Source organism: Cupressus sempervirens, chromosome 2 (genome assembly GCF_028749045.1).
Source record: "Cupressus sempervirens isolate cs-2001-9-10 chromosome 2, ASM2874904v1, whole genome shotgun sequence".
In the NCBI taxonomy this organism is placed as follows: domain Eukaryota; kingdom Viridiplantae; phylum Streptophyta; class Pinopsida; order Cupressales; family Cupressaceae; genus Cupressus; species Cupressus sempervirens.
In genome coordinates, this window is record NC_143119.1 from 90,736,939 (window position 1) to 90,763,629 (window position 26,691).

The window sequence follows — 26,691 nt, forward strand, 5'->3', positions numbered from 1 at the left end:
GTTCTTCTATCATCTCATGCCCCATAGGGTCAATAAATTTTACCCTTGGTTCAACTATTTCCATATAAGTCACATCAGTTTAGAACCATAAAACATATGTCATCTTTATACTTTTCAACTAATGATGGAGGGATCCTATATCTCTGTTTCATTTTTGCTTGAAAATTTTTCATCATTCTAATTGCATCGTTATGTCGTCTGAATGCTTTCTATAGTAATAAGTAATCAAGTTCATTGCGCATCTATTTGTGTTCCATTCATAGTCATGCATTCAAGGGAATTTCCATATCACTTGAAAGAATAAGTGTATAATCAAAGATTCAAATCTAAACACTGCATTCTTTGTCTTCTTTATTCTATCAATGTTGTCTAGTATTTGTTGCTTCAAGATCTCTCACATATTAATTTTTTCTTTCTTAACTACTATTAGGTAAGCTGCAAGGATAAATCCAATAGGTACAAAGTTCAATCTTGAATTGTAGTTCATCTTATAACCAATTACTTTTCTTATCAGTCTAACATTAGTTTCCTTGACCATGTCTAGTTTCATGTTTCTGCCATATGACACTATCTTCAGATTTGTTTCTACCAACTTCTTGACATTTTTTACATTAACATGATTACTACCCTCATTACTCAAACTAACGAGTTTATTAATCATGTCATTAACTACCATGATAGGTATATCCTCACCCAGAACATATCCTCATGTATGTGGCTTAGAATTATCCTTGTCCACTTGTGATTGTCAAACTCCATATAAAACATGTGCCTAGAGATGTTTAAATATTTATGGTGCTCAAACCCTTATTTAAATGATAAGTCATTGTTACAAACCAAGTCCATGTCACCGTGGATGTCATTGTCACCTATACTCTCAAACTTACAGTGAATATACAAATGAATGTCCTCTACGTGTAAAACATTGCTGGGTACTTGTGAAAATGCTCATAATGGGTCATCATCTAATGAAATGTAGGGATGTTTCTTGAATTTTCTACCTAGGTCTCTCACTAACATCACATATAGTTGGAGTTGTCATTTCTTGCAAACAACAACTTCAAATTACGATTGCACAAGTGATAAATACCTCAAATTAATAAAACTAGGGCTTGATGAATTTGCTACTTAGAACACTCCTGTAATGTCCCCTTTTTAGCATTCATAGCATGATGTTGTCATTAGCCTATTTCCCCACGGTCCCGTAGGCTAACCAGGACATTAAAGGGACTCAGAGGCCATTTACCCTAGATAGTTTCAGTTGCAGGTCTTTCTGAGGGGTTTTGAGGCAACTTTGGGCATACTTACTATTTATAGTAAGTCATCTTGGACATGGTTAGACATCCAGTGGTAGCGGTATGTCAATGGTAATTGTTTAAAATCGACAAGAAGACTTGTTTATCATTGATAAGATTCGTTATGCATTGATAAAGCTATTTTATAAAGTTAAATTTAAATATTTAACTTTATTAATGCATAGACTATAGTTTGTGGGAAATATTTAAATTAAAAGAGTCCCCTTTATTTTATAACACATTGGAGACATAAGTTACATAAAGGGAGTTATGTTTTATCCCACATTAAGAAAGCGAAGGATTGAGCTCTTGTGAGAACACTATAAAAGAAATGGAAGAGCTTCTTTTTAGTATGCTTGGATGAAGATTAATGTCATGTTGCTAGATATCTAATTATTGGGCTTGGAGGACAGAATCCCTCTTTGCTAGCATTCTCTTCCCTGTTGAAAGACACAGTCAGGAGGATTGGTGTTTCCAAACACACTGGGTTTCATTTAGTGTTTTGCTACAGTACGGATGAATAGTGCTTTGCTACAGTGTGCGTGAATAGTGTTTTGCTACAGTGTGGATGAATAGTGTTTTGCTACAGTGCGGATGAATAGTGTTTTGCTATAGTGCGCGTGAATAGTGGTTGATATAGTGCGCATGATATTGAATTTGCTACAGTGTGTGAATAGTATTTGCAACAAGTTTATTGTTTATTCTTGCTGATTTGGGGGTATGGAAGGCTGCCAACTACATCTACAAAAATACTACAACAACTAATTCCAGGTTTCTTCTATCAAATTTTTATACCTTTGCATTGTAGTTGTTGAATACGAGACTGATATTTGTCGCAACATGTTAAACAATTGTATAAGCACATTTACATGGCAAAAATCAATATTTAATTAGCAAATAAGAAGTTTCAAATTTTCCTATATATTGTAGTATGTGTGCCAAGTGTTTGACAAAATGCTATGTTGAGTTATTAAGCAAATTAATTGATATCATAAAGTAGCTTGCAAGTTTCTTTATTTGGGAAAAAAATAAATAGGGGAGGATACTACAACTCCAATTTCTCCTTTTAATTAGCTTCAAGGATTCCTTTAATTCTTGCATGATCAAATCTTACTCAAAAATTTGATTTTACCGTTTAAATCATATCCAATTTACATCTGCATTAATTGAGTAAGTACTTGTAGTTGAAAAAGTTGTTCTTATTTTACCAATAACCTTGTTTTACTTTCCACACTCATGTATCAACTCAAAATCATATGCACACTTAGCCTTAGCTTCCATTCATCTTGTTATACCTCATACTAACTTTGAAAGTTGCAGTTCCTATCCTAAAGTTTTCTATACCAATGTGATGCCAATTCACCTATATTAATTGATGAAATGATATAGTTAATTAGATTGTGACTAGCTAGAGACTATAGCCGACTTCAATATGTTCTCAAATGCTTCACTTGACTAACTTTCCAGCACAACATATGAACTTGCTGGTTCCTTAGCTTTAACAAATGATTCATCAAGGTTTCCTACAAGATCTTTCACATTTTCTCTTTGACTGTTACTATTATTCTCATTCCTTTTGTTGTTGTTCATATTCCTTCTAGGATTTGCATTTCTTATGTTATTCCTCATGTTGTTAGGCATCCTCATATTGTTCATCCTATAATATCTTGTTATGTGTCCCATGTTGTTACAAATCTAACAAACTATAACATTATTTCCATATCTAGCTCCAAACTGACCAATCTGTGCTCTACAATCTCTAGCAATATGTCCAAAGTTGTTGCACTTATAACACATAATACCATTCCTTATAACATTGGTTCCTCCAATAGGTCTATTTGTTGCAGGGCTAGTACCTCTAAACATTCTATTATTATCATTATTGAATCTAGATTTCTTACATTCAATAGCTTTATGATTAAAATCATGACAATTATAATGATACCAAAAAGGGGTTTAAATGACTTACTTGTAAAGTCCCTTTTCATGTGACTAAATTCATTGCATGCATAACATCTACTTGTGAATTTGTTCTTCACTTCTCTAGGCAATTCATCTTGCTGGAGTTGCTTTGGTACATCTCCAAATTGATTAGATTCAACCTTGTTCTCTTCTTTGTTCTTAGGCTGTTGGATCACAAGATCTAGTTCTTTACTTTATTTAGACTTCTTAGTTGACTTTTCTCCAAGGTATCCAAGACTAGTCTTATCATAAGAGAGTCTCATTAAGCTTTTCACTGCTAGAATACAACTTCTCAAGATCTAGCTCAGACTGAGTTAATTCTCCTTTCACAATTGTATTAGACTTCTCAAGTTTTGCATACTACAATTTTGTAGTCTCAAGCTCAGATGCCACTTTCGTAAGGTTAGATCTCAGATCTGCAATTTTAGATTTCAAAACTGATTAAATTTTACTATCATCATCCTTTAAGCTCAACTTTAGATTTGTAATCTCTAGTTCATGCTTTAGGATCTCTTTCTCTTTCTTTAGTCTTGAAACTTCATCGCCATCCTTGATCTGATCTTTAATCTTTTTCTTGCTAAGATAATCTATTTTATCTTTCAACTTCTCAATGTAGTCTTTCACATCTTCATACTTGTCTTTCAGAGTATCTCTTTCTTCAGTAAGAATATCAATCTACTCAAGAGATTCTTCAAGATTCTTTTGTAGCTGATCCATATCCATAAAGATCTTACTCAAATTGTTAGGTCTTCTTTGAGTAATTGTGCTCTGATACCGATTGTTAGAAATAAGAAATAGTGAGAGGGGTGAGGGGGCAAATCAATATTTCACAAACTTTTGCCCAAGTATGGATGTCATTAACAAATTTACAACTTGCATATGAAAGTAAACTGATTATGCTGAACATTAAACACAATCCTTAAAGTAATGCAACACATAACACCATATTTTGTCAACTAGGGAAACCCTGACCAAGGGAAAACCTTGGCGGGTATGGTACCCACCAAATGATCCACTAATAAAAAGTATCTTGTAAAAAATATTGACCCTGTTAAGAGTCTATTACATCTGTATAGTGTCTCGGTCCTTGTTAGAAGCCTCAACCCTATTAGGAGTTGTTATTACAATTACACAAAGTATGCAAGATGAGCCCACTACCTAAACATGCAATATAACATAACGTTCTTCAATACAAGAGATACACCACCTGATGTTTAGCAATGATAAATAATAGGAACATTATATGAATAATACATATTTCTTCAAATATTTTATTATTAGATTAAAATATAGTGTAATTATTTGATGATTATAAGGACTAAATTTCAATAAAGTGTAAATAAGTAATATTTTATATAAAATAAATATTATTTATTTACCAATATTTTGTCATCCACATAAAACATATTAAATAACTTTTTAATTTAAATAAAAATTAATAAGTAAGAAAGCGTTACGGATAACAAAAAAACCATTATATGATAAATAAATAAATAAATTTAATTATAAATATTTTTATATAAAGAATATTATTTTCCAAATATTTAAAATAGATTGACAATTTTTTAAGGACGCCCACACACCATCAGTCTAAAAACCAATTTACTAATTCCCACAAATTGTTTTACGATTAAGCAGCGAATATAAGATCCAATCGCAAGATTTGAGGCGACTCGAAGGACATCACGAACATAAATCACAAGGATTGCCTTACAGGGGATCGATCCAAGGTCGCGGGAAAATTTTCTCTTTTTGAAGGTATTTTACATGAATCGTTTGCTTTTACAGTGCTAGAAATAAAATCTGTTTGCTGCGTTCTAATTGTGCTGAAAACAAAACAGAAACCCCATGGATGCCTATTTCAGAAATACCAACCTTGTGGCTAAAATTTAGTTAATGCAATGACTTTCGCATCGTCCGTTGCCTCGAATTTTATTTAACCCAAGGAAATATTCCCTTAATCATTTAGTTTAAATGTGTTTCCCAGAAAGATCAGGTGGTTTCTGATTTACAAAACGAAGGCTCAATCTTATAGAGTCTATAGCGAGGGCTGGCGTACTTGTATGCGATGATGAGATTGAAGAGATCTATTTCTAACTGAACTCTTTGTATTGTTATGCGAATCTTCGAGGAATACTCAATTTTGTCCCTTTATGATGGCAATTGTGGTCATTTACCACTGCATCCCCAGCGCTATGGAAAGCATTGCGTTTGTTTTTGAGAATTTCCCACGTTAAAATACTATAGAATCATTGATCTGTGTTGTCTTTCTATTAAAATTTGGTCTCAGAATATCCAATTAAGAAAAACTGTCACCCAACAAAAGGATCTATGGGAACTAGTTTATAAGTGAAAGATTTAAGATCTGCGTTTTGAATGTCTTATTCCTTTTTTTGACCCAAAAAAACATTTTTTTTAATGTTAAAAATGGTAGACAATCTACAAATTTCAGACAGAGAAATTTGCAATTCCGTCTTGACATTTTTTTAGTAATATCCATGTGTTAACTTGCGTAACGCGAGTAAATTGGGCCTCTGGATTTATCACACAACTAACCAAACTGACAAAGGGCTATTATACATCAAAATTACGCTGATCAAAAGCCTTTGTTTTGCAAGTCAAATTTTTGTTCAATATTTCTGCATATTTTGAGCTTTTGTTGAGTTACATGCAGGGTCCCTGGGATGCCTCCCCTGGTCTCTGTGACTGTCTCAAATACTTTAGAAATGCAAAAGGAACATTTTGCCTCGCCCTCTTTTTTCTGAAATTTGTCTACTCCTGGGGACGTTTTAGTTATTTTGTTATTCGCTGGATGCTTTCATTCAGGTAGAGGGTACTTAGGGGCTGATTTGGTGCTCACCACACATCCAAGGGCGTATCTTTTCTTTTGGTGTTCTTCGTGTCATATTGGAGACATTCTATGCTCCTTGTCAACAACTGTTAAAAATATATTACCCCAAGCGCTTGCACCAAATGAGGTGCAATGCGTCAGCCGATAGTGAGATATCGTTAATGTTTGATGATATTAAAACTTGATTGTGTTGGTGGTGACATCTATATTGGTAGATATATGGTGATTTTAGTAACAATCAGAAGATGTACATGTACAGTTGAAGAAAATCAAATGTTGATTATAGACGATAGCAAATTACAAAGTCCTTTGTGGTGTGCAGGTTCAAAGAAAATAGATCTGCACAACAATCTAGAGGTTTAACTGGCATGTTGATGATAGAGTTAACTGTTTAAGTGAAACCTTTTGCTTGTGGTGGAAACTTATAATTTACAACTGTAGAGAAATTATAGTAAGCTGTAACACCAGTAGGTGGCAGGATATCAAGCATTGTGAACATCATTTGTATTCGATGGAAACCTGTAATTTGCAATTGGACAAAAATGTATCGATTTATTCTTTTACATTCATGAATTCATACTCTTCATGAAAGATTTGTAAAATCTGTTAAGAAAATAACTATTTATTAAATTAACACCTTTTTGATGCTGAACAGATCATTTTGGTGTATATATTTATACATGAAATTGAACCATTAGCATTTTAATTTCATGGATGAATTTATGACAAGTGTTTGTGATAAATAATTTGTAAAGTAGTTTGAAATACCAGGTTTGTTAATAATATGTGCAATTGGAAACACTTCACCTACTCAGCATGGCTAAATATTGAATTACCAGTTGCATTTATATAGATATCAGACAATGAGTTGAATATATTATATTGCCAGTTGACTCATACTGCACTATTGTTTCTTTGTTTTCATCCTTTTGTCCAAACTTTAGGTGATACTGAGAGGATGCCTTACCTATATCCTTTCCTTAAAATGGTATATTGCAGCATTAATTGTAAGTCCATCTCCCTCCTTGTTAACCCATTTGTCAAAGACATAGAAGATGTTGAGAGCATGCCTAATCTTAAATGTTCAAAATCTCAATTGAGAGAGGAGGTGAAATGGTATATTTGTGTATTCCCTAACTGTGAAACTATGTAGACCATGCAGTGTGTGAGCCATTTCTTTCCTATTTGTATCAGCAGTGCTTCTTGTGGGGGCTCTGAGACCATTGAAGATAACCAACACACCTTGGAACTTTAAATGTAGTTAAATAAACCACCACACAACCCAAAATTTCGAAGCATTTCCCCTGGTCCATGTAATAAATCCACAGCTCAAGGCTTCAGCCTTTGTTCCTGCATTGCATTGATCAATGGTAGTTTGACTGAATGCCATCAGTGGCAATCAAAGTTTACGAGTCTAGTGCCACCATCTGTTGTTTTTGTTTTTCTTCCTTGTCTGATAAACCTAAATAAGATGGTAACTACCAAATGTTGTGATTGTAATTTAGTGTTAGCATCCATTGTCACAGTCTGTTGTTCTTGTTTCTTCCTGCTCTGATAGAGCATACTCTGGTACATGCCAAATGTTATTATCGTAGTTGAGTAGTTTAGTTTGAGCATTTGCTGTGTTTGAACTTTGGACCTTCCTACGTTCTTCTCTTCGCTTTGTTTACATGCAAAATGTTGTGAGAAAAATTTATCACTCAAGTGGGTTCATCCGCTGTTCAAAATAATATTTGAATGCTCTGCCTAATTCTGATTTTCCTTTTCTTAATTCTGATTGTTGTCGCTCCACATCTTCTGGGTAAAATAAGATAAAATTAAGTCTACGTGATGAGTGTGTGCTTAAAGTTCAAATTGATTAGTAATTTTTTAAACGGCGATAATTTGAACTCTACACAGATCTGCCAAAAGACAGAATGCACAAGAGTAAATTATTGTGCATTCTTGTGCCTTGGTTATTGAAAGCACATGGCAAGAAACGTATGATACCATTTTTTTTTGCTTTGCGGCACCCGACCAATCTCTACCACTGGATACAATTTGGAAGATGATTGCATGCAAAATGTCCTTATTTTGTATCTGTACAAGAAACATTTTTTTGTTATAAATGTGGCATTAATATCATAAACTCTGCCAGAGTTGATTCATGCATGACTGTCAGTACCAATGCATGAACATCTGATATGCATCAGAGATGGAAAATGTGTTCACGAGAATGTGTTGAAAGTGTATGAGTCATATTTCTTATCAGAATAAGAAATGATTGCTGGACCATATGGACATGCTTGTAAGGATTTGACATACAATTGATTTTGTAAATCAAACTACTAAAATGAACAAAATGAACTTTGGAGCAGGAAGAATACATGAAAATGTAAGCAAAAAGGTAGGACTGCCCAGAATTTGTTTGTGGATTTGTAGCATATGCTTGAGTAGACGACCATAAATTCCAACTGATGGGTGTTTGTGGCTGATAGTGGTAGTTCAAGTTTGAATAAGTTTATTGTTAGGAATGTGTAATATCATGTTTGAGTCAGGTTACTGCAAGAAGTGAATACTAAGCCCATTCTTTTGATTGTTTATTGAAACTTTGAAGCTTTTGCTTGTAAGAAAATGTATAATTTCATTCTTTTTCTGGGTTGAAGATTCAATCAGCATATTTTTGCACTGGTATTCCTACCAATCTCCAATTCCTATGAGTAAAACTTGCAGTTCCTCAGTCTCTGATGTCAGCTGGAGAACAGTGGTTTGCTTTTTGTTGACCTATACCTCATAGTGGAAGTTTGGTTGGCGGACTTTCATATAGAGGCTGTCTGCTGTAGACAGCGGATGTTTAAAGTTTGAATTGGCTTACTGCAAGAAATAAATAATACCTATCTTTTTTTTTGTTGAAGCTTCAACTATGTGACTAAGAAATTTGTGATTCCATTCTCCTGTGCTTTCTACTGAAGTTGACAACTCAAACTGGTTTTACTAACAAATAAGCATTTACTTTAAGCAGAAGCATAACATGATAGGTGTATTCTAAATCAAATGTTTTGATATTCTAAGAGGTTCGGGTTCGGGGTTCGGGGTTCGGGTTCGGGGTTTGGGCAATAAAAATTTTCCCATTTGGGTTTGTGGGTGGGTTCATGAGTATATATACAAAAAATTGAGAGAAACCCACGGGTCCTCTTGGGTTCATCATGGGTCCTCTTGGGTTTGTAGTGGCTCCTCCTGGATTTGCCACAAGTCTTCCTGGGTTTGCTGTGGGTCTGCCCAGGTTTGCTGCGGGTCTGGGCAGGGTCCTTATTTTGGACTGTGGGTCTGCCCGGGTTCGCGTCACCCGGGCGGACCGACAATCCAAAATAAGGACCCTGCCCGGACCCGCAGCAAACCCAGGCACGAACACGGACCCGTGTGAACCTGGACCTGGCTCTGGAGAGCAGTGTCTGAACCAGGTAACCAAGAGGATACTTTCACATATACTCAACATGTCCTAATTGTAACTTGTACATATAGAGCACTGTGGATATATCCTCATGTCTAACACAATGTTGGGTCTACATTTTGTTACAAAAGTATACTTTCACATACATTTGACATGTACAAGTCTAGTTTGTACATTGAAAACCATCTGGGTATTTTTGTTGACTAGTTTTCTGGTGGTCAACCGTCAAACTCATTGGAAGAAAGCAAAAACCGAGGCCTTTGATGCCAGCTGAATTGCCCACTCCATAAAATTCTACATATCATATTTCTCTTAATGTTTCATAGAAGGCTTAAAAAAAACTGTAGGTTGTTTGCTTTTTGTGTACAGACTCCTGCACCATTTTGATCTCACAATTTTGTAGGTGTGTGTATCCTCACAGGCCTGCCTCAGGTCTTCAACAATTGCATGGCACTGTGTAAGAATAGAATTTGCTATGATCTTAATGCGATTTCCATACAGTCCATTCCATTCAACAGATGTTGAATCCATTTATATGGTGACAATGTCATTGTGCTCTTCATGTGTTGGGCATCTTGGTAGAAGCTGCTGGATATTGTGATTATATCTATTTGATGTCTCGCTACTGCTATGTCTTGATCGCAAGAGGAAAGGACAACGTGAGTGTAAAATTGAATTTGAGGCAAACTCAAAATTGAAAGATATGGACATCATAATCAACTAAATATAACAAGCTCAACACAAATTCAACTCAAAGATGAAAGCTACTCAAACACGGGTACTTGAATCAGAAGAATTTTGTCAACAATATATATGGCAAATTATTTACTCTGCAGAATTTCAAAACAAGTTGAAATACACTGAAAATGGATATGCATGTTTTGAGAAGAGAACCAAAACCAGTCACAATGACAGTTCCAAATCCTGGAAATGGTTTCATTCTAAAAGAGTGATATGTAGAAAGATGAAACCTCCAGTCTGCAAGGTGAAGCTGCAGAAGCTCTTTGTGAGTGACTCAGACTTAGATTAATGTTCTGTTTGTGGAAGCAGTCACGGCGTGTTCTTTTCTTTGTTGAATTGACTATCACTGGTTGCTATTATGATTATATAGGAAAATAGATTGGGTCTGTAATCATTTACCACAAAACTCTGTGACTGATTACCTGTCTCACTGTTTGATTAATGGGATATGTGAAGTGTGCATAATCTTTTTTTTAAGACTAATTTCATTGCAAATGGTACAGTAAAACAAGATACCACATAAGTCCAGGAAATGACTTTATCTGAGGCGCAAAAGGGGCCTGCTGATTTTGTTCTAGATCTGAGGCTGGCTACTGTGATCTTTATATAAACCTTTCAGATATCATTTTTTGGAAATCAACAGTGCTAAAGTATAAATTTTGTGTTGAGTTTTACTGAATCCACTTCGAAGAGAAAAATAAGCCTGTCGAGCTATGCTACAAACCACTTTGATAACATATTAGATGTAAAATTGTTCATTATATTGTATTGACAAGCAGAGGACACAATGATTTAATATCTGTAATGGAGTTTAAACACCATTCCATTTAAGAATGAATGTAAAATATGTTGAACTAGGACAAGGGTGATGGAGAAGTACCCTGTGCTGTCATCTCACAGTTTGCTAATGATGAGATTTTACCCTCAGGAGCTACCACTGGCCATTATCAATCCATTCTTTGGCAATATTATTAAAAGTTGTATTTTGATTTTATGAAGGTAACACATCCATTCCAGTGGTTTTAGCTTTGATTTTATCCAATTGCAAAGAGATTACATCTAACCAAATGCCTAAAGCATATGAGGAAAAGCCATTCTTATCAATAATTTATATGTTATACATATATTTTGCCAATTGACTCTTTTTGGAAGTCAAACAAAGTTGGCATGTTGTGTATTGTTTTCTTGATCTTGATCACAAGTTAAAGAGAGGTACTTATTGGAGAGTTGATCTCACCACTGAGGTGTACGGGTGTATAGTGTCTGAAACATGCCTTCACTTTGAGTTTATAGAATTTCAATTCAGGCCGAATGATCAAATCAGAACTGTTGTTAAATTCGAGAATATGTTGTTCAACGATAATGCTGAATGAAGAATCAGAAATTTTGTTAAATTTGAGACGAGAAGATACCATTTGAGATCCCTGCATGTTCACTATAGAGGTTGGCCAACAATTGCATTGTCTTTGTCATGGAGGGATGAGTAATGCCAACTTTCTTTGCAAGATGTTATTACGAGGGCTTGGTGAGAATGTATGCAGTCTGATCTGTGGTAGGAACATACTGCAAATCTATTGTTTCGTCTTCAACCAGCTGTCATATGTAGTGACAGTGAACATCCACATGCTTGGTTTGTTCATGGAAGATTGGATTTCGGGCTAACTTGATAACACCTTTGCTATCGACAAACAAAGTAGTCGGTCTTGCTGGTGACATCTGCATATCTCCAATCATCCGACAAAGCCAAACAACCGCACATCTCACCTTAACAGTCCCTCTGTATACGGCCTTTGTAGAGGAGAGAGAAATCGCTTGTTGCTTCTTATTGGTCCATGTGATTGCACCGGATCCCAAATTGAACACATCCAGAAGTTGATTTTTTATCGTCAATAGAGCATGCCCAATCTGAATTTGTGAACCCACTAAGTCTAGGATTAGAACTTCGAGAATAAAGAAGTCCATAATTTGAAGTGCCCTTCACATAATAAAGCACATGCTTTGCGGCCATCCAATGATCAACCTTGGGAGCTGTCATAAAGCGTGAGATGGATGTTAGGCGTAGTAGTAGAGAGGTAGATGAGGCTGCCTACTAGTTGCATGTATGTAGTATCATCAACGGGAGGAGAATCAGACTTGGCTGATAACTTAAGACCTTTCTCTTTGGGTGTAGATGCAGGCTTGCAATCCTGCATACGGAATTTGTCTAACACAGCAGTAGCATATTTGGACTAAGAGACAAATATACCAGAAGACTATTGGCAAACCTCAACACCTAGGCAATAATGCATGAGCCCAAGGTCAGTCATATCAAAAGACTAGCATAAATTCTGTTTGATTCCCTAAATAAAAAATGGGGAACTGCTAGTGATGATGAAATCATCCACATAAATAATCAAATGATGATGTCACTATTAATAGTCTTGATGTAGAAATTTGAGTCTGAAGAACTTGTCTTAAAGCCTTGATCACTGAGGTACTTATCAATTTTTATTTACCATGCCCGAGGGGCCTGCTTCAAGCCATAGAGAGCTTTTACCAATCTGAGAACTTGATGGCCTTTTCCAGCAACCTTGAAACTAGAAGGCTACGTCATGTAGACCTCTTCATGGAGATCACCATTCAAGAAAGCACTGTTGACGTCCATTTGATGGACCTTCCAGCCAAATTGTACTGCTATGGCTAGGACTAATCTTATTGTGCTCATCTTTGCAGTAGGAGCAAAGGTCTCCTCATAATCAATGCCTTGACGTTGAGAAAAGCCCTTTGCAACTAAAGGAGCTTTGTACTTATCCAAAGTATCATTTGATTTGTATTTGATTTTGTAAACCCATTTGTAGCCAATAGGTTTCTTCCCCAGTGGAAGATCAGAAAGGACCTAGGTGTTATTCTTCAATAGGCTCTAGTGTTCAGATGTCATGGCCTGTTCCCACTTTGGAATTCCTTTAGCCTCAAAGTATGTTTGAGGTTTAAACACACTATGAATGTTGGCCATGAGAGCAAAGTTAACAGACCCTATAGGTTTGCTCATTTTTCGAGCAGTTCTCCCATCAATGAGCTCATCATAACGAAGATCAACAAGTGTCTTAGCCTACCACTGATGCCGAAAAGGAGAACGATCAACATTAGTATCAGGAGATGCTTGGTGATCAGGTTCCTCATCAGAAGAATCTGGATCAAACTCAGGTGAAGCATCTACAAATCGAGATGATCTTGCAGGAGGAGCTGGAGGTGTTTGTACATGGATCATTGGTATAACTATAGCTACAGGAGCTACTGGAGCCCTCCCATCAGGTAGACCTCATGGAAGCCTAACTCCCAAATCATAAGCTTTCATAGGCTGGTCTGTTGGATCAAGAAGAAGAGAAACAAGCATGATAGGTCCTCGCTGCTCATCGAAGACTATGTCACGACTATAGATGAGATGAGATGTCTTAGTGTCGATCAACAGGTAGGCTTTGTGAAGAGTACTGTACCTAGCAAGCATGAGTTTCAGACTCTTGGGATCCAACTTGGTGTGTGACGCATTAGGGATCCAAACAAAAGCAATGGAGCCAAAAACTTTCAAGTGATTGATTATGGGCTTGCGACCTGACCAAGTTTCTTCCAGAGTTTTACCTCTGACGACCACTGTGGGTCACTAGTTCAAAAGATAAACTATAATGTTGACTACTTCTGCCTAGAATTTCTTCAGAACATGTCTATGTTTGAGCATGGATCGAACCATCTTGGTGATTGTTTTGTTCCATCGTTCAACTACATTGTTTTGTTGTGATGTGTGGGTGTGGTTAATTGGTGTTTGATGCCATGAGTAGAGAAATCAGCAGAGCAAAATTCCCCCCATTGTCTGATCTAATAGTAATAATAGATTTTCTAGACTCTTTTTCAACTAAAGGTTTAAACTTTTGAAATACAGGAAATGCATCTGATTTCTTTTTAAAGAAATACAACTACATTTTTCTACTAAAATCATCAACAAATAACATAAAATACATGGACCCAAGAATAGGAGTGGCCATAGGGCCGCAGATATCTCCATGAACAAGCTGAAGTACTTGAGAAGCTCGCCATGAATTGCCACTGGGGAAAGGTGTGCGATGTAGCTTCCCAGCCTGGCTTGCATCACAAACTCCAAGCAACTGATTTTGAATCTTTGTCAATCCAAGGACAAGCAAATCTCGAGCAAGCTAAGAGAGATAATGCGCTTTCAAGTGCCCATATCACTAATGCCAAAGTATGCTAACAGAAGACCACCGAGAAACCATAGTTAAGTCCCGAGAATCACTAGAATCAGTAAGTCAGAAAAGACCATGATCCTCAAGACCCATTGCAATAGTAGACTTAGTTGCCTAATCAGTGATGGTACACTGATATGAACTGAAGGTGACATCCAAGTGTGGAGAATGTTGTAGTAACTAATTGATTGAGAGTAGATTTAGTTCCATCCCTAGAACGTAGTACACATTGAGGAAATGAGATTCCCCCCAGCAGATTGAATCAGAGTGTTGCCTTTGTCGACAACAGTGTACTCTTCTCCACCACCAAAAATAATAGAATTTGAATAAGGTTGGTAGTCAGTAAACTAGTCTCTACGGTGAGTGAAATGATGAGAGGCACCTAAATCAATGTACTAGGCAGATGACTTCACATGATTTGCAGGTCTTTTAGCCATGAAGGTGTAAAAGGCAGATTTTGTTTGCTTAGTGTGCTATGCATTGTTCGCTTTGGTTGCAAACTTGATCGCTTAGATTGTGCAGCTAAGCATTTTCGACATTCAACCTTCATGTGCCCAAACTTGTGGCAATAGTTGCATTGAGTGTGCTTCATCCGAGAGCCATCTGATGCTAGAGTAGAAGACTTTTGCTACAATTGCTGAAACTTGCCTTTATCCTTCAAAAAGGATTTAGCAACAAAGGCTTGCTCTGTGGGAGGTGGAGGTGGAACTGCTACTGAATTGTTGTTTCCATCGATCTTGTTGAAGTAGAAGTGTGCGGAGATCAATGAACTTCAGATCAACACTAGAAGACGTAATGTTAAGAGTCTTGATAAAATGTACATAGGACTTTGGTAAACTCCGAAGAATGATAACCACAATATCCTCTTCCTCCATGTTGTGACCGATGGCAAGCAACTAATTATAGATTTTCTAAATCCTATTCAAGTGTGCCTAGAGTAAGGTTTGCTCATCCATGATAATAGAAAACAGAGTGTTCTTCAAAAAGAAAGCTCTTCTTTTCTCCGAAGTCCCATGAAGACCTTCGAGATGTGTGCATATCTCAGCAATTGTCTTATCGGGTGGAATCTGAGAGACGTGATCATTAGCCACGGATAATTTGGGAAGCATCATTGCCTCTTGATTATTCACATCCCAAGTATCCTAATCAGTACCAAGAGCAATCGGACGCTTCGTAACATTCAAAACAATTTGATCGGTTTTCCGATATTCAAAAATTTCTATGATCCGCTACTTCTAAGTGTCATAATTTCAACCATTGTATTTGGAGTTGTGCTTGAGCAAAATGTTTGTCAAAGATGCTACGACACATTTTTCAATGAAAAAATGTGAAAATTAGAGAAGGCATATTCTTTGAGGCAAAAAATCGGAAGACCCAGAAAATTTGGAGTGTGAACTAGAAGAGAGCTCAAAAAACCCAGAAAGAATGTTGTCGATTTTTGGATCTGTGGGCTCAAAAATTGAGGCACCTAGAAAAACGGATGACAACCCAATTGAGCTCTCGAAAAACTATCAAGAATCTACAATCAAAAACAAAAATTTGAGGTCAAAAATTAGGGTTTCTAAGAAAACCCTAGCTGAGAGCCACATGGAGGTCAGAGTTGCAGAGAAAATGGTTGATTGTTGGTAAAAAAAAGAGCCCAAAAATGGACAATTTTGATACAAAGAGGGGCATTTATGCTGGATCATACAAAAAACCACACTACAACAACAATTTGAAGTTGCATTTTCTATAGAAGTCATGTTTTCTTCAGGGGTTTTACTACTCCAAAAAATTCCTATCACATGCTAAGAAGTAGAGATTGTGGATAATATTAGACATGCACTACCATGTGAAGCTGTTTGTGATGCGATTTCTAGAAGAAACGAGCTCTCCAATGAATATGATGCCATGATTTGCAGACTGGTGTTGCGCGATTTGCAGTCACGAGTTGTAAATTCTTTGCATCGCAAACCCTATCCTAAACTAGGTATAACAAAGCATAATAATTCAGGGAAAGAATAATTTCGAAAATAAGGTTTAGATAATTTCAACAAGAAATTATTATTTTCAAAAAAAATTCAACCTTGTTGTGATACCATATTATGAAGTAATTGGTAAAATACTTGCTTGTTATTAACAGAGACCGAGAGGTCATTATATACAAAAGAATGGAATGATGTTTCCTTAGGAAACGATCGTAAAGAATAGAAACATTCTATTCTAGCTGAAAGAAAGCTTAAAAAGCTACAACTAACTAAAGCTAACTAAATATTAGAAGTATTCTAATATTTCCAATAGTTTACAAATAGATTACCATTAACTAATAATAGACGTTTATCTATTATTGTAATAGATGTGTCAATCAGTACATGATATATCCAAAACCTTTGGAGTAGATGGAACGCATTTTGTTGCTTTCGAAAAAGATCAAAGGCTCATCCATTTAGTGAGTGTTTTTTTAATCAACCCACTAAATAGGACCACATTAGATACCAAATCAATAAAATGAGGCATGGTGATTGTCTGGTGAATATTATCACTTTCATACACATGTTTGTGTCTGCAGACAGATGAAAAATGTTGGTGGCTTGTACAAGGATTTGATTGAATGAAAATCCCTCTTGTATATTTTTTTTAACCATGTCCAGAAAGGGATCTACGGCTGATTTTTTATCAATTTACAAGTATGTTAAGCCAAAATTTTACCAATTTATTGCTACCATGGCTATATGCTGCATTTTCGTTAAGCTTCACAGATCTCTAAGGAGTTGCAAAGATAAAACTATAATGTGAATGCAGGGATTCAGACCAACAAGAGTAGAGTACAGACTGTCACTTCCTATTTCAGTTTCTGTTTTATGATTGATTAAATTGATTTATGATATGACAACCTAAACTGATTTCAAAATATGTGGAAAGAATCTCAATCTCCATATGTTTTCAAAGAAGTATTGGAAACCAGACAAATTTACATTCACAAATCCAACATATCAAAGCAAAGCATCCATAAAAAGTGATTAAGTGTATATTACTACAAACGGAAGATGAAAACAAAAATATATTTGTCCACCCAATTCTCACCTGTGTCTCTGTCGAGTTATTTCCCAAATGCTATAGCGGGAAGAGCAGAGCCAAAGAAAATATAGGTAGATTGAGTGAAAGTTCTACATGAATGAGAACATATTATATATGCATATACATGGCACAAAAACAGAATCAAATTGAAATGAATAGTTTTGCAAAAAAATCAATTCAGTACTGTCACACATGTTTATATGTCTATCAATGTGTCTGCACATGCATATTAGTCTATGCACATCTTCATATGGACACAAGGTGCATTGTTAGACAATCTGAAAGTGTGTTCCGAACTATTCTCATAACAACAACAATGACCCTTGAATTGAATCCAGAAGGAGGCTTTGTATCCATTATCACCAATATTGTACCCAGCCTCTTTATTGGTTTAAACCTGATTCTCAATGCCTGTATTCATGAAGGCATTACGAGAGCTGGATATGAATCTGATGTTTATGTACCAATTCACTCATTAGTTTGTATCCAAAATGTGGGTGTGTGGATTTTGGATGCAAAATGTTTCACAAAATGCTGAAAAGTGATCTAGTGACATTGAATCATGTAGTCGCGGGGTATGCCCAGATTGGTAATGGGCATGAAGCATTGCAAATCTTTTCTCAAATGAGAAACTGTGGCATGCTCCCCAGCATTATAACCCTTGTCACTGCATGCCTACACTGTTACTTCGGAAACAGAAGATTTGTACTTAGAATACCTCCCAATACAAGGCAAATTCAAACTAAAATGGAGAGGTGTGCTGATTAGGCTGGAACTTTATAGATTTTGTTTGCAAAATTGAGGTGCGGGGTTTGAAAATAGCATTGAAAGGATGCAATTGAAGAGGAGAATAATTGCAGCTGTTGATTAAGGGTGTAAGGGACATTATAAGTTGGTTATTAAAAGTGAATTTATTCCGTTACACCTTTAAGTCTCTTCTTCTTTGTGGCAATAGGCAGATGGTTGTAGATCAGAGATCCACTGGGGTAGAATCTACATGAATTCCGAAGAGAGTCGCCAGATTGTACACACTCACTTTCACACTGCAATTGAGCGACATTGTCTTTGTGGAGACATCTGTCTCATTGGCTCCCACTCCCATATAAAAGTTACTGAGAGCTTTACTCTATAAAAAAGAAAATTACATAACTTCACCGTTAGAAACCAGACAGGAATGTAAACAACTGACTTTAATTATCTGGTTCTAAATCAACAAAACCGAGTGCAAATGTATAGGATTTGAATGAAAGCACAAACTTTAACTGAGACCTGGGATTTGAAAGGGTGACTAGCACCCCACAAAGCATGAGCGAGCACAAGAGAAGGGCAAAGCAGAGCAGGAATAAAATGGCATAGTATCAGTGTGAAATGCCTTTCTTTGAGCCATAGCCATTGTTGTCATAGCGGTCTTCCTCTTCAATGGCATTGCACTAAGCCCACCTTTTGGCATTGGGCTTCCCTTGGGATTGACCTAGCAACCTCCCTGGGTTTTAAGGCCCCCAGAAAATCTGCTTGCTAAATATGTACGTGAGCAAGGACCAAAGGAATGATGTGGAGGAGAAAGGAATGATGTGGAGGAGAAGCCACAGGGTTCAGCACAGGCGTTGACTGGAATGACATTTTTTCCCCATTGTGTGAGGATTCCCTTGATGGGCTCTGCACGAAGTAGAGTGGCAGATGCTCATCACATTTGAATCCGATTTCACATGCATATTCAGAATCTGCCTAGCCACCTACGTCAAGGTTTTACGGGACCAGATTCGAATATGAGACCGCGTTGGAATAGTTTGCTGGTCCTACTCTTTTGTTCAGGTTTTGGGGGCAGGATTACAGCCTGTCACGTTGAGTTTGACTACTTGTGTTTCTGAACTGTCTTGTTGGATCATTGCCTGTGACAATGACTCTCTCCTCTTGTTTTACAGAAGTCTCTGCATTCAACATTTTGTTCTTTGGTGCTGTATTGGCTTAAGGCTTAGTCCAAGGCGGTGCATCTGCAGGCAGTACCCACCTGACCACTCAAATTCCACAGGTAAACTCCAGCCGATAGTCCTCCTCCATTGGCCAACTTACAACATGGTGCCAACATCAGACTTTTTTATGCAACACAAAGCTGATAGCGTGAAACAGTATCTGGACCAATAAAATAAAATATAATAGAAAGACCATGAGGCACCTGAAGTGGGTTGTGCCCGCAACGCAAAACCTCGTTGACTAATAAAAGCAGGAAAAAATTATAAGTGGGGGTGTTTCAAACATTTATTTTCAGGGTCAATGATAACATTACAAGTTGATATTCATATTCATATTTCAGTTTTTAAGTTAATTTTGAAAATCAATTTCAGTTGAATATACAATGTAATGGATTTCATTGTTATTCAAATTTCATGTCTGTTAGGTAACGATGGTGAATGTGGGATTTTCACCGCTTTTGGAAACAAACTGTATGTTTTTTTTCATATGTTTTTTGCAATCCTGGAATACAAAAAACTTAGACAAACTTAGCTTACATGTCCTTAGTTTTTGGATTTTATCTGTTGGTACCAGGTGGATGCAAATTGCAACTAGTTAATTTACATTCTTTTGAATATTTTAATGAAGACTAGTGAAATTTTCTTCTTGTCAGCACCAGCTTGAAGGGTATTGCCAAAACCCTTCCTATACCATCCTAATAGCTTGGTTCAGAAAAATTCAATCTCTGTCCTATCCCAACAATGCCCCAGATTAGATCTTTGTATTTTTTGCTGATCTGGGAGATATTTAAGATGAAACAAGGTACTTTAAATTTTAGAATGGATAGTGTGTTATTTTCAAAGTCCAAACTTCAGTTCAATTAAACAGGCTTATCTTCTTTAACTGAAAATCTATCCTCCATTTAATGCTCTCTTTATAAGAATTAACGAAGTTGCACTGCGCTTAATCCATTTCTTTATGTCATGTCAGATTATGATTATTGGCCATTCTAGTAATTTATGCCTTTGAAGTTGTTTGAGATAAACTGAGAAACCAGAAAACTAGTTGCTACATAATTCATAAAATGGAGCCACTCTCTTTTCTCGTAGGGCTGGGGATATATATGATTTAAAAACCTTTTTCTATAAACAATGGTAATCATCAATAGAATTTTCAATTTGGTTATATTATTTGTCATTTGAGAAGCATGCTCTCCATTGGAACTTGGAAGAATAGGAAGAACATAATCAAGATACTCATAATTCTTGGATGATTTCTAAAGAATATATTGATCTGTAGTTGCTTCTGTTTAAGGGATACATAACTTTACCCACTCATTTAGTATTATATATTATAATATTTCAGTACCTGATTTTCTATCCTCTACATTGAGTAGGTAGCTTCATTTCTTTACAAAATTATTTAAGTCTCTTTCCTATTTTTTTCAATGAATATTGTGTCTGATTTCTATTTACTTATAATAATTCACAAAAAAAAGGACACATGGTAACTCTGAGTGACATTGGCAGAGCCTGGAAAGTTTGAAAAAAATAAAAATAAGCCGCTTAAGCGGCAAAAACAGCATAGTCCATGTCATCTGGCTTCCCCCGTGCATCAGCAGGGTCAGGGGTGATGTTAGGGAGAGACCACCTCACATCAACAGTAGCCTTCTCCTTTGTCCTCACAATCTAGTGTTTAGTTTAAGTCTTCTCATGATTACTTGATAATAAAATATTAACAATTTTATCTATGCATTGGCTAGTAGGGTAGAGTATTGAATGGTTGTCGAAGAACAGTTCAAGTCCTAACTTTCAAGACAACAGAGGTTTCCTTACTTGATAATCTTTAGATTTTGGAATCATATACAAGGACAAAAGGATACTTTCAATGAAGTTTTAAATTTAAGCAGGCACTTTTATGCTCTATTCTCAGATAGTCTGAATGCTATCACATTCTAATTTTTTTGTGTGCATATATATGTTACACACCCCCTCAAAAAAATTATTGTGATCAAATTGCAATAACAGGAGAAATCTCTAAATATATTTATGTAAACACTTGCCCCACCAAAATGCAATCAGCGTGGCTATCAGATTCACTGTTTTTTGTTGTCAACTTTACATACACCACTTGAATATGAATTGAGTTTGATTTTTTTTGGTTTTTGAAACTGGTCTACACTGCAAATAATTTGGATCCAGATAGATTCAGTTTTTCTAATCTTTTTTAGTAGAGTGTTGATTTTATCTACATTTCTTTTATGGAATCAGTGTATATCCTTGCAGATATGGATTCAAACAAGGGACAGGGTGGAATACAACTGTTATTGGCTGCAGAGCAGGAAGCTCAGCACATTATTGCTTCTGCAAGAGCTGGTTGGTTGACTTTTTCTATTTTCTTATAACCCTTTTTTTAATCAATTTTTGTGCTTTTGCAAAATTAAGCTAATTGTTGAAGTGGACACTTAATCATACTTGATTTTGAAGGTGACATCCCTCATTTTACTGATGTACTGAAGACTAAAGTTAATTTTTGTCACTTGTAGCAAAATCTGCTAGATTGAAACAAGCAAAAGAGGAAGCTGAAAGAGAAATTGCTGCCTATCGGTCGCAGAGAGAAAATGAATTTCGGAAGAAGGTTGCAGAGGTAAAAAAATTCATACTGCTTGACTTACTTATTCTAAGTGAACAAAAGTATTTGTTGTTTTAAGAGTCAAGTTTTATTTGTTGATTAAAATCCGGGTTTGAGTTTAAGCACAGTCAAGTGGTGATTCTGGATCCAATGTCAAACGTCTCGAGGAAGAAACACAAATAAAAATTGAACAGTTGAAAAATGAAGCATCTAAAGTTTCGCCAGAGGTGGTTGCCATGCTTATGAAGTATGTCACTACTGTGAGGAATTGATGCAAATGGAACTAGTAGTGCCTGCAGAGGTGTATCCCCCATGAGTTCCATTTTTCATGTTTTTATAGTCAAATCAATGTTGGGCCTGATTGGAAGATTAATGAAAGATTGCTGTTATTGAGATTAGATTGCTGCCCTTGAAAATACATCTCTTATCAGAGTAGGCAATAGAGACTATTCTGTGTGTGGTGCAGTGCTGCAACATGCAGAATAAATGTCATTTTATAAATGTATTCCAGATTTGCAAATTTCAAGACTAGTATTTATTTGTTATTAGAGAGAGACTGCTAACTTCAATTTTACTACACTAATTATTGGCAATTGTTTGGATTGATTAGAGCAATTTAGACCAAGATGGTTTGCAGACGAAGTCCATCTCTCTTTTTAGTAGTAGAAACCTGTTATCATATTTGACTTTTTTTTTAAAACATGGTTGAAATCAATGACAATATGTCTTTTAATACGAGTTGGAGGCTTTACAAAGTTGTATTGCACATTAGTGGGATGTCAATGGGAAATTAGATAGAGGATCTGATAATTTGTTGACTTTACTTAAGCTGTTATTTTATATGGCACTATTGATATATATCTGTTTTTCTAAATGTTTTTGAGGATGGACATATCAATAACTAAGCGTATGTGGATCAAGTAATAGATTTGTAAACAGTTTATTCACCAGCAAAATCATATGATTTGAGAGTAGATCTATTAACAATGTGAACAATGGGCGGGGTTGTATTCTTTTTGTCTTGCTGCTAAATTTCATGCATTTTCTTATAATAATGGTTACAACAATGTTACTATGAATTTAAGAAGGTACTTCTAAAGCCTAGATGAGATACTTGAATTATGAAAGATGAGATGCCTCACGTATTCATAATTCAACATGTTTTTACTACTTTATGAACCTTTTAATACTCATCCATTTAATACTAGTAAGTTATATAGCATTAGGCTAACTAATCCGTGTTACAAGCTATTTTCTCAATTATATTTGTTAGACCGTTCAATTTCCAATTTTCTACATTGGCCATGTCCACCCCAAGTTGATTACTCCATCTTCCAATGTACAACATAATACCGTGAACACCAAAGACCTATTTAGGGCTTTCATTAATTTATGTACACTTGTGTGTCGTGCTCTGCCATCCATCTTTCTTTGTAATTTGATCTGTGATGGTCCTTGATGATGCTCTGCATTCTCTGTGCCACTTTCATAAAAAAACTTGTCCATCTTTACTTTGTTTCGCTTAAATGATTCCTTGTAAAGCTGTTTTAAGAAACTACTGGTGGCTCTCAACTTTGTCCTACACAATTTGCAAGTTAGCTCACAACCTTGTTCTAGACATGCTCAACTTCTATGGTAGATGATTGTTGATCTTTCACAAGCACTGCAAGTACTTTTGTCTTTTCAAATTCATTGGAATATTCTAAACAAAAACTTTTGCTGTTCTTTACGCTTGCCTCGATCTTGATCTTTTTGGGAAAAAAAAAAATTCTACAATATATCGAGTGTTGAAAGCATTTTTACTGGCAAACAGGGTTTCAAGCTTATGCACAAGTACTTGTAACTTCTTGGGTTGTAACACAATTTTATTATTTATCATGCTTTTTTGGGTTGTAATTGTTCTTACTTATGCTCAATATTGACGTCGTTGTGCATTACCATTATGAAGAGCATATGCCCAATTATTTTTTCCAAAGCCATAGAAATGAATTGCACATAGCCAAGCTAAAATCAGCATCCTCCCCAAACACCAACATGAATATTGGAATTTTTCTTCATATAAAGGTTCATATCTTGAAACAACTATAATTTATTAATACCTATCATGAAACAATTAGCTAAATCAATGTTGAGAATGTTGATACATATTTCTAAGGCACTATTAAAACCAGGTATATAAAGCTTTACATTTGTGCTCCCAAATCATTTCATAAATAAAATAATCAAGTACTTCAATTCAATCCTATCTATCCGATGCCTACCTTAAGAGGAAAAGCTCATAATACTTTTTGCCGAAAAGAATCAGATTTCTATCCCTAAAACAAGCAGTCTTGATAAAGGCTTATCTCTCAAGTATTGAGGAAAAATAAATGTACTAATAGGTTTGATTTCCTTTTTGTGATCTAGAAAGTGTGATTTATTGATAAAGGCTTATCATTCAAGTATTGAGGAAACAAATATGTAATCTGGTAGGTTTGATTTTCATTTTGCGATCCAGGAAGTATGATTTATTTTCCACTTGTTTGACAAATTGTTAGATAGTTTGATTGTTTTGGAGAGATAGTCTAGATGGATATAATATAATCATCCCCTTAATAGTGACCAAATTTTGAATGTTGGACCCCTCGCAAGATTTTTTTCAATGGCATAAGATAAGATAAGATAAATTTATTAATGTCCAATAAGAGACCAATGAGGGTCTAAGGGACTGGAAACAATACAAAGGGCAAATGCTAGCAAGGGGGAGCACCAAACGGTGTTCGTAGAAAGAACGTGAAAGAAAAACAACAAAAGAACCAAGAAAAAGAATAACAATTAAGAACTCCTTACAGACGAGAAGTAGTTCATAATGGAAAGGTGGGCATTAGAGCAATCAAGTACTTTGGAAGGTTGCCTTTGAGATCTACTAGAGGGATGATGTCGAGCGTGATCTCTGTGGGGTCTCACAAATCTGATGCAAATCGAGGTAGTGTAGGGAGGCCACTTCAATCCTTGGGTAGGGATCGTTAGCCTGAAGAAAGAGGTGATGAGCTGTGTAGGGGTTGATGTTGAGCAAAGTTGGAGTTATAGTGTGCTCGTGAAGTCGCATGGTCCCCTGAAGTAGAGTGCAAGACAATGCTGGTCAATATATCTGAAGAATGAGGGAAGAGATCGACACTCTCTGAACAAATAGTAGAATCTCCCTCGGATCTCATAGTAAATGGGACAACGAAAAATAAAGTGAGACTCGGTCTCAACCTCCCCAAGGTGACAAAGCTGACAAATCCTATCCTCTCTGTTGATCTGGTGATTAGTCTGAATACGTAGCCGATGAGATCCCACTCTAAAAGATCCCAAAGAGATGCGAAGAGCGTGAGTCCAACGACGAGTGAGGTACCAAGGGCATAAGATGATCCCGTCTTGGATATCAAGGAAGTGCTTAACATAGAAGGTCATACGCAGATGGAGCCCACTTGGGGGATTCCTCTAGGTCATGATAACATATTGTTTGTAGATGTCAAGTTTTAACATGCTTATTCAACCCCTGTTGAGATGGAAGAAGATGGGTTGGATCGTCCAGAGAAAACTGAAAGGGGGGAAGATGATCCAAACTAATACAAATCGAGCCCAAGAGGGCAGAGCCCTAGGTGTACCAACAACGAGACTTGTGACCAGGGTCCGAACTTGCACCCTCCATAGAGAAACAGTAAGCCAAGTAGGAATATCTGTGACGACCGCTAGAGGGATCTGTGAAGTTTTAGAGCTAGTGAAGTAGCCAAACTAAATCAAAGATGGTCCCCAATCTTAAAGGGTGAGCACCAAACTCTACCAAAACGATGTTGTGCGGTGTGGACCCGTGACATCTGATAATGCACCGAAGGAAAAGAGTTTGAACTCTTTCAACAGAGGCCCAATTAGACTCCAAGAGGGAGGGGCCCCATACAATAGAGCCATAGAGGACAGGGATCTTTTAATTTAATATAATTTTGTGCTTTACCTGAGTTGTCTTTTTAATATTCATTAAGAAAATTGTAAGGATATCTAGCTTTTTAATGACATTGTTCTTACAAAGTGCAAGAGGGTTGTAACACTACCCATTATATATGACATAATATCATCCTATATCTCCTTTGTGTATAACATGACATCTTATATCTTAACACATCTTATATCCAAACACAAAAAATCACATTTAAAAGAAATGCTAATATGTGAAAGAATAATTCAGTTGGAACAATCCAAAATAAATAAATTGTTTTAAATTCCATCTCAATGTAACTTGGGCAAGAGCCTAATTTCATTAGATTTAATCATGCAATGCCTTGAATTAATAAATTATGTTTGGATGTTTTTTTGTTTTTTTATAAAACTGTGTTATTAAATGAATGGCTATTTGAATATTATTTATCCATTCAAGGGATAAGTGTACATGATAGTAGAAATTCCGTTGACAAGAGATTTGATTAGCTACATCTTATAGTTTAAACAGTAACATAATAGATTTGAATGATGCCATCTAATAGAGAGAAATATTTTTCTACTCCAAGTTAGCTTCTATGAAAA

General features: G+C 36.0%; 1 protein-coding gene across 2 annotated transcripts; it reads left to right on the forward strand.

The window, feature by feature from the left end:
* Window positions 1-4,878: 4,878 nt before the first annotated feature.
* On the forward strand, window positions 4,879-22,887 carry LOC149571175 (V-type proton ATPase subunit G1-like). Of its 2 annotated transcripts, none has more exons than XM_089812743.1 (4): window positions 4,879-5,015; window positions 21,789-21,893; window positions 22,064-22,164; window positions 22,278-22,887. In XM_089812743.1, the coding sequence occupies exons 2-4, from the start codon at window positions 21,806-21,808 to the stop codon at window positions 22,419-22,421; spliced, it is 333 nt and encodes a 110-aa protein (XP_089668869.1). In that variant the 5' UTR covers window positions 4,879-5,015; window positions 21,789-21,805; the 3' UTR covers window positions 22,422-22,887. The 2 variants fall into 2 exon arrangements, with proteins under 2 accessions (XP_089668869.1, XP_089668868.1); XM_089812742.1 differs by having other exon boundaries at window positions 21,804-21,893.
* Window positions 22,888-26,691: the final 3,804 nt, after the last annotated feature.

Bases quoted from the DNA above. Each gene is read 5' to 3' on its own strand.
- LOC149571175 (XM_089812743.1), top strand. From the start codon at position 21,806: ATGGATTCAAACAAGGGACAGGGTGGAATACAACTGTTATTGGCTGCA. The intron at 21,894-22,063 runs GTTGGTTGACTT...TGTCACTTGTAG, and splicing joins TATTGCTTCTGCAAGAGCTG to CAAAATCTGCTAGATTGAAA. The intron at 22,165-22,277 runs GTAAAAAAATTC...GTTTAAGCACAG, and splicing joins TTCGGAAGAAGGTTGCAGAG to TCAAGTGGTGATTCTGGATC.